The sequence below is a fragment of the Protopterus annectens genome, chromosome 14.part0 (assembly GCF_019279795.1).
Source record: "Protopterus annectens isolate FY-2018-M chromosome 14.part0, PAN1.0, whole genome shotgun sequence".
NCBI classification, from domain to species: Eukaryota; Metazoa; Chordata; order Ceratodontiformes; family Protopteridae; genus Protopterus; species Protopterus annectens.
This window is the reverse complement of record NC_056748.1, coordinates 1,100,859,496-1,100,873,101: the sequence shown is the minus strand read 5'-3', so window position 1 is coordinate 1,100,873,101 and position 13,606 is coordinate 1,100,859,496. Positions and strand designations below refer to the sequence as shown.

Sequence of the window (13,606 nt, the reverse complement as noted above, 5' to 3'; positions counted from 1 at the left end):
GCTATATCAGAATTCAGCAATGTGACTTTTTGCAGATGTGAGTTGATGATATGATCATTCGACCGAATCCACTTCAGTAAAATGATAGCAAACCAAAGCATTCCATTATTAAAATTGGGACCAAAACACAGCCATGAAAATTGTGTGCACTTTGCATTCCATAGGTTTTCGATCACTGGTTGGAAAACTGTTGTCAAATACTAGCTCTAAAACATTCAGACAATGCAGAAACAGATAGCTTCTAATAAGTCATAACATTAATTTGTTCCTTTAATAATAATACTGAAAGGACTCATCCCTTCCAAATGTCTGCCAGCTCTATCCTTCAGTTCTCTAATACATCAAGCACCAACAATGCAGTCATAAAATGCAATTTTCTGAAAAGTCCACTCATGTTTTTTGATCAGTTACACAAATAACTCAAGTACCTTTTCATGTTGGTATGTCGCTGCTGAATGAAGTTGGCTCCAGGGTGAACCTCAGGTCCATTTCTAACAAGTTTCCGCATGAGTTCAATATTTGCTTTGTTTACCTGTTTTTAAGAAACATATTTGTTTTTAACACTTGCATTGGATGTAAACAACTTCATGAATGCTAGTCTTATCAAATGTACTTTACTGACTTTTTTTTTTTTTTTTTTTTTTTAATTAGAATGGAATTTCTCCATTAACAGGTCCATTAGTTCAGTCGTCGTTTTTTGCCACAGACACTACTCCCTTTTCACAGGTTACTTGTTCTGACTTACCTTTCAGTAATGACATTCATGGTGCTGTCTCAACAGGAAGCACACTAGACTTTGGTGCTGCAGGACCAAAAGGCTGCAGGTTATATTCCCACCCCAGGTGACTGGATTACTGATACTGCACTGCAGGTTTGGGAGGGGTGTTGCACTGCAGTGTACCATCCTTTAAATAGGACGTTAAACAGAAGTCTCATTTCCTTGACTTGGGAGTAGCTCAGGTGAATGAAAAAGATCCCATAGCAGTTACTGAAAACAGAGTAAGGGATTTTCCCCATTAATCTGGCCAAATTTCCTTTAATAAGTTCTCCCGTTCGATTCTCGGCTGGAGCACCTTCTGTGTGGAGTCTGCATGTCCTCCCCGCAGTCGAGTGGCGTTCGAAAGACATGCGTGAATGGGCGTGCCTTCGTTGAAGGCTGGGCATTGGGCTGGCATCTTGGCACCATAAAAATCTACTGCCAATCATTAGCGGACTGGAGTTCCGCTGTGGTGACCCCTAACCAGGAAAAGCCAAAAGAAGAACAAGTTTAAGTATCACCTTGGCAGTCATTTGAAAAAACGACAAGTAGCCTGCTAGGACTAACCCAGTCAACAATGGATGGATAAATAAAATATCCAAGTGCCTGCTTATTGCTTACGCTCTCAAGGAAGCCTACCTGTAGGCTTCCAGCAAGCTACCACATAGTAGAAAAATTATTATTCACATCTATCCCCATTTCACTGAGTTACATGCCTCAAGAAATACAGCTCAAATTATGTTCCTCTGAAAATTTACACTTCATAATGCCACTTCCTCACATGCATTAGTATTCAAGCCCCCCCCCCCCACCACTCCCCACCCTCAACTGCTTACCAACCAGTCCTAAATAAATCTGTTGGGTGGGCAACCATCTCCAACTCACAGAGAATTGAGCCTAGAGGCTTTTGGCCTAAACCTGGCTATGGTGTCAATGATCAATATTCACAAACTGGACGGCTGGGTAAGTTGTATGCAGTCATCCATGTCTATGTTGGTCAAGTGTCCTAGCACTGACTGCATGACAAGCCAAGATACAAATTATGTGTTCAACACACATGGCATTCAACTATCTGTTACACCTCCTCCACCTGATTATAGCATTATGGCAAGGCTTTTAGTTCCCTACTGAGATAAATACAAAATCTACACCCCCAAGCAGGCCACTAAATTGCCATACCTTAGCCGCCTCAGCATAACTGAACTAACCTGGTTCACCCAGAGAAGGACACATTTTCTACTTATCAAAGCACTGATGCTCCTCCTTTGAAAAGGGTTGCCCATTTCTTCATACTTTCTTACTTCTGCCCTCTCTCTCTCCCCTTCCCTCTTCTCCCCCTCTGCCCTCTCTCCCCTTCCCTCTCCCCCCTTCCCTCTTCTCCCCTTCCCTCTCCCCCTCTCCTGTCACCCTCCCTCACTCTCTCTCGGCTGTCACCCTCCCTCGCTCTCCCTCGCCTTTCACATTCTCCCTCGGCTTTCACCCTCCCCCTCGCCTGTCACCCTCTCTCACCCTCCCCCTCGCCTGTCACCCTCTCTCACCCTCCCTCGCCTGTCACCCTCTCTCACCCTCCCTCGCCTGTCACCCTCTCTCACCCTCCCTCGCCTGTCACCCTCTCTCACCCTCCCTCGCCTGTCACCCTCTCTCACCCTCCCCCTCACCTTTCACCCTCTCTCTCGCCTTTCACCCTCTCTCTTTCCAACTGCACATATGATGTCCTCGCCTTCCTTAATTCTTCCACTTCTTGGATTCTATCCATAATCTCTCCTCATGACGCTGCCTTCATGCTCACGGTTTGATTAGCTCTTAAGTAGATATCCAACAAACTTCCCGGCTGGAGGGTTGCAACACACAAATTTTGCTGAAAAATCACCTCCAAATCTGCCATATCTACTTAAATTTATTTTGCCTTACTCATTTCTGCAGCCCTCTCCTTATTATGGGGTCTTTACCACACAATCTGACAATACTTGCAGAACTACTATCCAAGTATGTGCTTCCCACGAATGAATAGGCACTCACTAAATGAGACAAAAGCACTTTTTATTTTTATTTATTTATTTTATTTTACATGTGTCGTCTGGGCTAGTCTAACTGGATACATGTCCATTTTCAGTAGAGGCCCGGGGAGATAAGCTCCAAAATATGCTAATATAACAGTAGCACACAAAAATGAATGACACAAAAGAAACATCTAACTAAAACATTAAAATACATTATTGATGCAGGCTAACATTGTAGAAACAGCATGAAAGGAATCATGGGTACACGGTTTAGCAAGACTGTAGTTCTAGAAGCAAATATCCAGGTTAAGGGGTTGATCTTTGACATGTAGAAGAGAAGGAAAAATAAGATAGATTAAAATTAATTATTAAGTTTGTTCTGAATTATACACTCAAGTAAAATAGATGGTATACATTCAAAGCTGTAAAACAGGTGCCTGGAGCAGGGGTAATTTTCCAATTGCATGTACTACAGGGTAGACTGCAGGCAATAGAAGACTTGAAAAAAAAAAACAGAGCAAAAATGAGGCTTAGAAATCTGACTAGGTTGTTGAAGGAGGGTGAAAACAGTAATGCTATACAGTTAGTTTTAATCTGGGTTAGTGCATGGGCATAGCCATTGTGTTTTAAGGAGTAATTTTAGTTGATTTTTGAAGAGTGGTAATGATGAAAGTAATTGTAGATTGCTGGGAAGCCTGTTCCAGATTTTCCCTACAGAACCACTTAATCTTTAAAATGTGTTCTTCGTGATTTTGTTGGATAAAACAAAGTGGAAAGAGAAACCCCCTGCCAGGTTCCTCTGCTCAAACACAGCTTGCTGGAGAGGGACCCAAGGACCCTTCATAAATCTACCAGATCAACCCAATTATTCTATCAGGGAATGCAAATGCTTCCACTGCCTTAGTCAAAATCTCAGCTTACTCTGCTGAATGATTTGTCTGCATAAAGACCCACCAACTATTTACTTATTGGCATTTGTTTACTGGGAAAGTCCACTAGGCCAAGCACAGCCCATTTTATGTGGGGGCCTGGGGAGAAAAGCTCCACAAGAAACACAAATAGAATATACAGATCATAAGGCACAACATTTGAGTATCTACATCACAGACGGAGGAAAAAATTATTAAACAGTAGTACAATTAGAATATGTTCTCCCCATGGTCGAGTGGATTTAAAGACATGCAGGTAGGTGCAAGCATGTGTGGGCGTGTCTTCTTTGAAGGTTGGGTGCCAGGCTGGCAACTCGACACCGCAAAAATTCACTGCCAATCATTAGCAGACTGGAGTTCCGCTGTGGCGACCCCTAACCGGGAAAAGCCAAAAGACAATTAGAATTTATACACACTTTAACAGCAACAGAGGTATTTTCACACATTCTGCCTCCCTCTGGATCATATTTCTATTAATGCTGTCAAATGTTTGCCTCCCATCCACAAAAATCATACTTTTCCATATCTATCAATTCTGGGAATTATGTTGCCATCCTCTTAGCAAATATAGTTCTAAAAACTTTATAATCATGGTATAAAATTGAAATGGATCTTGTCTGAAGATTCTATACTCTGCCAAGATCCATCAGATCAAGCATGCACTCACTTCTTTGAACCAAAAGCACCAGAATGACTAAAGTCATTGTCCATGCTGCTGTAAATGACCCAATACATTCCTCCTCTTATAAGAAGAGACATAATGGAGCTCTTGCACTGTGCCTCCCAGGCCAGTACAAGCCTAGCACTAAGCATCATTTTACCTTCTCCAAAGATATTACATGAACAGTTAATTGGCAATTTGGTTTTGTGAAAGGAAGATCATGCCTGCTTAACCTGGTTGACTACTTTGAGTCGGTCACCAGAGCTGTGAATGAGGGCAAGGCAGTTCATACACCTTACCTTGATCTGGCCAAGGCCTTTGATACCATTCCCCACTCAGGCATTACTGACTCACCAAACTAAGCATCACCCCTATATCACTAGGTGGGTTGCAAACTGGCTCAAAGATGGAACCCAGAGTGTGAAAGTAGCGGACTCCAAGTCAGACTGCCAACCAGTCACAACTGGAGTCCCACAGAGATTGGTCATGGGTCCTCTCCTGTTTGGCACATACTTCTCAGATGTCCAGACCAACTCAGTGGGACTCTGCCTGACCAAGTTTGCAGATGACTTCAAGCTGGGAGCCATTATCAACTCCAAGTGATGCAGACATCCTACAAGAAGGCCTCACTCAGACCAATGACTGGTGTTGAAAAGTACAGTTGTGTACACTTACCATAAATATAGATGCTTGAGTGTTTTCACTATTGCAGTCACACTTGGGTTATCCTGCCAGGGGTAGCCCTCAGCTGGCCCAAATACCAGAGGCTTAGTATTTCTGCGTCTGTTGCTGTCACTCCAGGACTGACGTCAGGTCGTCAGTGGTATGGCAGCCGACACCCTTACATCAGTTTTTCTTGCCCCAACTGTCAGGAGCACCCAAATAGGGAGCTAGGTTATGGTGGAAGACCACCACCAGAAGAAGGTAAACACCAAAAATTCCCTGTAAGGGGAGAAAAAGAGAGAGAGAGAGAGAGAGACAGAGAGAGACCAGGGGGATGGAGGGTGGGAAACCAGGACTGCAACAGTAAATACACTCGAACATCTACATGTATACTAAGTGTACACAACTGTACTATGCTCTTCGTGTTTCACTGTTGCAGTCAAATGCACTTGGGTTGATTCCCAAAGCTGAAGAAAAGGGTGGAGGCAGTCAAGAAGACTGGGGGCTGGGTAGGATGCCCTGCAAGACTGCGGTAGCAAAGCCTGCCCTGGATTTGGAGAAGATAAGCAGGTGGTAAAGCTTGGTGAAGGTATGAACAGAACTCCATGTTGCAGCCTCCAGGATGTCTCTGGTGGGGATCCCCTTTGAGAAAAGCTGCAGAGATGGACGTTGCCTTGGTGGAATGCACCCTGATCCCCTTTGGGGGCGGTTTCCTATGCTGTTTGTAGCAGAAATGGATGCAGTGTGCTATCCATTTGGAGATAGTTTGGATATGGCCTTGCACTCTGCCCCTGCTGCGAAGCTGACTAGCAACTGGTCAGTTTTCTCAAAGATTTAGTCCTATCCAGATAGAATCTGAGCTGTCTGTGCACATCTAGAGAGTGCAGAATCCTTTCCCCCTTATTTTGTGGGTTAGAGAAAAAGGTGGGCAAATGAATGGATTGGTTGAGAGCCACACTAGACACCACTATAGGCATGAAGGATTGGTTAGTCCTGAGGGAGACCCTGTCAGCATGGAAAATGATGAAGGGCTCTACAGCCATGAGTGCTTGTACCTCTGAAACTCTTCTAGCTGAAGTGATAGCCAGAAGCAAGGCTGTTTTCCAAGACAGGAATTTTAACTCTGCTAAAGCTGCAGGCTCAGAAAGGGATAGGGTGAGCTTTTCCAACACAAAGTTAAGGTCCCAAGCTGGTGAAGGAACTCTTCTGGGTGGCCTTAAGTTGTTAGCCCCTCTTAGAAGCTGTTTGTTGAGAGGGTGCGAGAAGAGAGGTGGCCCTGTGCTGTAATGAGCAGAGATGGCAGAGGCATGAATTTTAACAGAAGAGAAGGACCGATCCCTGTGTAAGTCTGCTAGGCAATCCAGGATGAAAGGAAGGGAGGCCTGTGCTGTTTCGTCTCCCTTAGCCTGAATCCAGGTGCAAAACTTTTTCCACTTGTCAGCATAGGATTCTCTAGTGCTGGGGCGTCTGGCCTCATGTATAACATCCATGACTTGTTTGCTTAGGCTGGCAGCTTGAGGAGAGGTCAGGGAATAAGCCAAGCTGCCAGGTTCAGGGTCTGCAATTGTGGATGCATGAATTCTCCATTCTTCGGGGTCAGGAGTGTTGGGATCTGAGGTAGGTGCCATGGTCGCAGGGGTGACAGGCTGCGCAGCAGTGGGTACCAGTGCTGGCATGGCCAGTCTGGGGCAATCAAGATTGCCCTTGGTTTTTCCCTCCCTTATTTTGAGCAGTAGCCTTGAAATGTGTGGTAGAGGGGGAGATGCATAGATCAAGAGGTTTAGCCATTGGAAGGACAGAGCATCCACTTTCCAGGCCTTGCTGTGAGGTTCCCTGGTACAGAATTTGCTGAGCTGATGATTGGAGTGGGGAGGCAAAGAGGTCTGCCTTCGGGGTGCCCCATTTCTGGGTTACAAGGTTGAAGGTCCTGTGGTCTAGCTGCCACTCGTGTGGGTCTACCAGGTCCTGCTTAAGTTGCCTGCCAGAGAATTTAGGGAGCCTGGCAGGAATTGTGCTAGCAGGTGTATTTGCATGGCCAAGGCTGTGTGCCAAAGGGTCATGGTGAGCCTGCAGAGAGGATAAGAGTGAGTCCCTTCCTGCTTGCAGATATACCACATCACTGTGGTGTTGTCTCTGTTTTGATCACTAGAGGCCCCAGGGAGAGTAGGGGTCTGAAAGATGTCAGGGCGTGCTGAACAGCTAGCATCTGTTTTTGGTTGATGTGCAGATGTATTCGATTTGGGCTCCAATGGTCCTGAATGCACCTGCCATCCAGGTGTGCACCCCAGGCACAGTCTGAGTCTGAGGTGAGGGTCTGGCAGCATGGGGTTATGAGAAGGCAAGTCGCTTGTTGTGGTTGCATGCTGCTGCCCACCAAAGAAAATCTTTCTTTAGACAGGGTATCATAGGTATGACATTTCCAGGTCTTGAAAGTGTTGACACCAAAGGCTTTTTAGGTACCACTGTAGTTTCCTCTTATGCAGTCTGGCATATGCAATGAGTAGAACGCAGGATGCCATGAACCCTAGAGCTTGTAGGATTTTCCTTGAGAATAACTGGGTTCTGCTGGCTAGTTGAGAGAAGTAGCTTGTCAGGTAGGCTTGTTTTTCTGGAGTAAGGAATGCCATCTGGGATGCAGTGTCCAGGCTTGCTCCCAGGAATACAATTTTTTGTGTGGGGACTAACCACTACTCCACACCGATAGCAACACCGTAAATAAAAAGCAAACTGATACGGATTCAAACACAATAAAAACTCGTCTCGGACAGTGGAATGACAGTTTAATTCCAAAACACGAATATCTCCACAACTAACAGGTAGAAAACTCCACAACAAACAGGTTAAGTGCTTTCATCTGGCTAGCAGACTTCTTCAGAACAAAATTGATTAATACTGTGTTCATTAAATACCAAATTTGGCGCCAAAATAAAATCTCACAATAAATTTCCTTAAAGAAATACATGCATATTAAACTGTTGACAATCACACACTGCTAAATATACAAATAAATACATCAATACGTAGATTTCATATGAAGAATATCCCCAAAATACATAAAAATTTAACACACACCCCCTTTAGACCTATTATCTCAGGTAGTAGATCTAAAACCTTTCCATTGGGAGTTGCTACTGATAAATGGTAAAACCTATATATAACAACATTACACATCTTAAGGATTCTTGGATGTTTTTAGGGCAGTTGTCTTCACAAATATGGAGCAAAAACCTCATCTTTATCACCATTGATGTTGCTGATCTATTCTCGTGTATACCCAGAGATTTGGGGTTAGAGTATTTCAGCAGCAGTTTAAGGAAATTTTCTAGTCTTGAATGGGATAAAATTTGTCTCATTTCGGATATGATGGGGTTGGTTTTAGATCATAATTACATTCATTTTGAAAATGAATTATTTAGGCAAACTAGGGGCGTGGCTATGGGAGCTTCTTGTGCTCCTATATTCGCTAATCTAGTTATGTTGGAATGGGAATCTGAATACTTGTTTAAATCTGAATTTTTTCAATATGTAGCTTATTATACAAGGTTTTTGGATGGTCTTTTTGTGCTTTGGAAAGGTCCTATTGATATGGTTACTGAATTTATTAGCTATATCAACAATACGACTGAGTTTCTTAAATTCACCTATTCCTTAAGTACATGTGGAATAGCTTATTTACACACATATATTAGTCATGGGGAAGATGGATTCATATCCAGTATATACAGGAAGGAGACCTTCTCCAATGATTACTTACAGTATAGTAGTAACCATCCTCCACATGTGTTCAAAAAAATATTTTTAAAGGGCAGTGTATTAGGGCTGCACGTATGTCATCCACTAGAGATATTATGTTGAAAAGTGGATTTTATTAAGTCCATGTTTATGGCCAGGGGTACCGTTGTTGAATGATGTAGTTCAATATGTTATAAGAGAGTGGGGTAGTAAGTATGTGCCATTATTAGGGAAATTAGGAGGCGTGAACACAATACAATCAATGAAATTGAAGACTGAATCAAGTAATTTAGTTTGTGTACTTATGTATTCACCAGTTGTTTATAATATCGAAGCCATTATCAGAGAACATTGGCATTTGGTAATAAGGGATGTTGATACATTGAGAATTTTAGGTATACATCCCAAGATAGTTTATAAGACTGGTTTTAATATTAAGAATATGTTGGAATCCAATAGAAATGATAAAAAGAGGGGAAGTTTTCGAACTAGAAAATGTGGAGCCTGTAATCAGTGTCATTGTATTAATGAAGCTTAAGGTTGTAAGTTAGATAATTCAAATAGGACTTACATATATAGTAGGGGTGGAAATTGCAACACCAAGTATGTGGTATATTTGGCTACCTGAGTAGAATGCAATGCATTCTACATAGGTAAGACCGAGAGACAATTCAAACGGCGTATATATGACCATTTGTATCGCACCAGAACGAAGGATAAAAAGAATGCCTTATATCGGCATATATATCATTATGGTGATGCTCATTTTATATTTGCTATTATTGGCACAGTGGGTATTTCTCCATATGGTGGGAATATCAAAGCACTTTTGGCTTTGAAGGAGAGTAGGTGGCAGATGTTTACTGATGCCACCAGATACCCAGGTATTAATGATTTTATCAGTATTAAACCATACTTAATTCTGTCCCAATAGTATGGTTCTTTTTAGGGAGATATATATATACTCGTGTCTTATAGTCATATATAGTCACATATTCAATAGTTTTTAGATTTTTAATATGTATTCACACATTTCTACAGGTTTTTCCACATATAGAGTGTCTACATATGGTTTCTTCATATGGAATCTATGTATTGATGTATTTATTTGCATATTTAGCAGTGTGTGATTGTCAGCAGTTTAATATGTATGTATTTCTTTAAGGAAATTTATTGTGAGATTTTATTTTGGCGCCAAATTTGGTATTTAATGAACACAGTATTAATCAATTTTGTTCTGAAGAAGTCTGCTAGCCAGATGAAAGCGCTTAACCTGTTTGTTGTGGAGTTTTCTACCTGTTAGTTGTGGAGATATTCGTGTTTTGTAATTAAACGGTCATTCCACTGTCCGAGCCGAGTTTTTATTGTGTTTGAATCCGTATCAGTTTGCTTTTTGTGTGGGGACTAGCTTTGATTTCTTTTCATTTATAGTATACCCCAGGGAGGTCAGTAGGTCCTTTACAAAGGTCAGGTGCTGTAACAGCTTTTCCTGACTGTCTGCCTGAATCAGGCAATCATCTAAGTAGGGGGTAAATTTGAATATTTGTCTGCAAAAAACAATGGCTGGAGCCAGGCATTTTGTGAAAACTCTGGGAGCAGTGGATAAGGCAAGCGCAGAGAACCGAGAGTGCATAGATCCTGCCCTGAAATGTAGATATTTCCTGCATGATTCCCTGACTGGGATGTGTAGTTAGGCCTCTTTTAGGTCTAGGGTGGCTATCCAAGCATCCTTGGAAAGCGTAGGAAGAAGCTGCTGGAGGGTGAGCATTTTGAATTTTGGTATCACCAGATAGGTGTTTAGAATGGAAAAATCAAGGAGTGGGCACCAGGTGTCCTCTTTTCTGGGTACCAGGAAGAGTCTAGAATAGAAACCTTGGCCTATCTAGTCTGCAGGAACATGCTGCATTGCCCTCATGGAGAGCAGGGAAAGGACTTGCTTTTTGGCCTCTGCCCACTTGTTTGGAGGAAGATCTGGGAACCCTTTTGGGGTTGGCAGAATGTGTAAATAAAATTTAAATCCCTGGGACACAATGTTAAGGACACATTGATCGTTGATAGAGGCCCAGTTGTTTGCATGGAAGGAGAGTTTTCCTCCTAGGGACAGAAGCAGGTGGGCAGAGGTACGGGGTGGAGGTGTAAAGTCATTGCGAGTTCTTATCATAAAGGGGTGACTTAGCACTCCCGGTTTTTGAAGTGGAGGAACTCTATTGCTTAGATCTCTGCATTCAATGGGACTTCTGTCTGGGGGGGGGGGGTCTGCTTCCCCTGGGACTGGGCTGAGCTGGCCTGGAGGGGGCCGGAAAGAACCAGTGCTTGGAGGGGCAATGCCTACTGAACCTCAGAGACACTGGACCTGTAAAAAGTCTGTCTGCATAGATTTAGCTTTTTCTTCCATCTTTTTTAAGACCTCTTCTGCCTTGGTGCCAAACAAATTGTCTTTGTTCAATAGTGCGTCCAATAATTTTGATTTGACATGGTCCGGCAAAGTGCTTCTAGGGTGTCAAAGCCACATTGAAAGGTGTGCTTAAGTAACTTGGCTTGCAGAAGGCATAAGCTCTTGCAATTCTTCATTTTCTGCACAAGCAGGAAAATATTTCAGCATGTGGAACTGACAATTTAGTGCTCTAATAGCAAGAGTTAGAGGTGTATACTTTTTTATCCCCATCTGTCTAAAGCTTGGGAATCCCTGTCTGAGGGGATGTGATTCTTAGCTGAGGTTGCTTTAATTCCTTTTGGTCTTAGGGAGATAACCTCTGGGTCAGCAGTAGAATTTTTGACAAGGAATTTGAGAGAGTCATGGACTCTGTAGTACCGGTCAGTTTTCCTCGGAGCAGGAGGAAGGGTGTCAGGAGTCAAATTGGATTCCATAAAAACATCATCCACAACATCCAGGAAAGGAGGAATGGCTAAAGGTCTGTGCTGTGGTAAAATCTAAGAATTCCCAGAGTCTCTTTTTTACTGAGAATAGTCCTGACATTCCCATTGGAAATGATCCTTTAAAGTATGTAGGGTTTCACCAAATGAAAAATCCTCTGGAGGAGAGGCAGAAGGAATGGATTCCTCTGCATCAGAATTCTCATAAGCAGAGAGGGGTTGCATGTCTTCATATACAGAAACCTCAGAGTTATCAGACTCCTGTTCAGATAAAACTATTGGGGACAAGTCTCACTTTCTTTTGGAAGGGGTAGCCTGGCTTCCCCTAATAAGCATAATAAGGTCTTCTGCCATTTTAAGCATTTGAGATTGAGGTATGGAAGCAGGTGCTTGAGTTTGGGATGGTTTTTCAGGCATAGTTCATACCCTGCGCCTTAGAAACTTAGCAGTTTTAGAAAGAACTGAAGACATGAAAGAAGTCGGTTTGTGTTGAGCATCGGTAGTGTGAAGCCGGTGCCTGCTCAGTGGCTCCGGACCCATCCAAGGAAGAGACATCCGCAGGATCCTTAGTCTAAGAGTCTCGCGGCATACAGGACTCCAAACGGTCTTGGTAGCAGCCTGCGAAACCACAGAAGCAGGCATCAGGGGCTGCGGAAGCAGCTCACTGAGGACCAGAAAATGGACGACTAGCTTAACGGAAGCGTCATCAGCAGTTTTGGACCTGTGCGGTTTTCTCTGTCTTTATCCTTATGTTTTTTCGGAAGATCGGTAGTCGGATGGCTTACCAAAGCCATATCGGACTAAGAGGACAGAGAACGAAAATATTTAGCTACAATAAGGGCCCGACTACGTATAGTTCTGGCATTAAAGCACAAAAGCGACAGCAAGAGATGTCGTGGTCTGGGCCTAAACAGGTGATGCAGTAAGAATGGAAGTCTCGGTGTGGTATTTGCTTTCCACAGGTGAGACAATTGTTAACTTTTTCTGACATTGGTTAGAGAAAGAAAAAAGGATCCTCAACAGGATACTTAGCTGTAGAAAACTTTCAATTCGGAAACGACTGGCACTCATGCAAACTGCTTCTTCAGGCTCCTCGGCAAGAAACACTGATGTAATGGCGTCTGCTGCCTGATTTTATACCACTGACGACCTGACGTCAGTCCTGGAGCGACAGCAACTGACGGAGAAATACTAAGTATTTCTGTGTCAGTTGCTGGCAGGATAACCCAAGTGCGATGACTGCAACAGTGAAACACAAAAAACATACACAGCCTTAAGCATAATGCCAAAAATGTGTCGTCATCCCCTTTGGGAAAAACTCACTTTCCGAGCCCAGTGAAGGTGCTATAAGAGATCTGTGGACACAGGTTGACAGCAACCTCTCCTTCGACCACCACATTACTACAGTGGTCAGAAAGTCCTTCTATGTGGCACATCCCATTATCAAGGGTTTTGCACCCAGGAAGAAAGATCATCTCTCTCTCTACTCTTCCCTCATTAGGCCAATCATAGGGTATAATGCCCCATTTGGCATGTACCTCACTAAACACATGCAACAGCTGGAAAGGTCACAAAAATACCTCACAAAGAGGATCCTAGGCCTTAAACACATGTCCTACACAAGACAGACTCAAAAACCTCCAACTATTCTCCTTCTCATATAGTCTACTAAGAGGCGATCTCTGCTTGAGTTACAAAGCCATGTCTGACCCAGCTCAGTTAGAAATGCTACATCTAAAAAAATTCCGAACCCTCTGCACCACATGCTCTAGAGACCTCAACCTCATTACCACAATCAACTGAACATGTCGGAGGGACAGGTTCATAAGCCACTGACTGCCCATGGTCTGGAATAGACTTCCCATACATGTCAAGCAGAGCACCTCACTGGCTCTCTTCAAAAGAAATCTTGATGAGTGGATGGGAAGTAGAAAGTTCCCTCTGGGGGGGGGGGGGGGTCACTCCAGTGGTTCGACTTGACAGAGGCACT

The 13,606-nt window shown here is 43.3% G+C and overlaps 1 protein-coding gene across 1 annotated transcript in view; it reads right to left on the bottom strand.

The window, feature by feature from the left end:
- POLR3A (RNA polymerase III subunit A) overlaps positions 1 to 13,606 on the bottom strand; it is a 1,593,947-nt gene that overhangs the window by 1,006,263 nt on the left and 574,078 nt on the right. Inside the window, exon 9 of the mRNA XM_044055661.1 lies at positions 429 to 532. Within this exon, the coding sequence (XP_043911596.1) occupies positions 429 to 532 (104 nt within the window). The remainder of the gene's footprint in view (positions 1 to 428; positions 533 to 13,606) is intronic.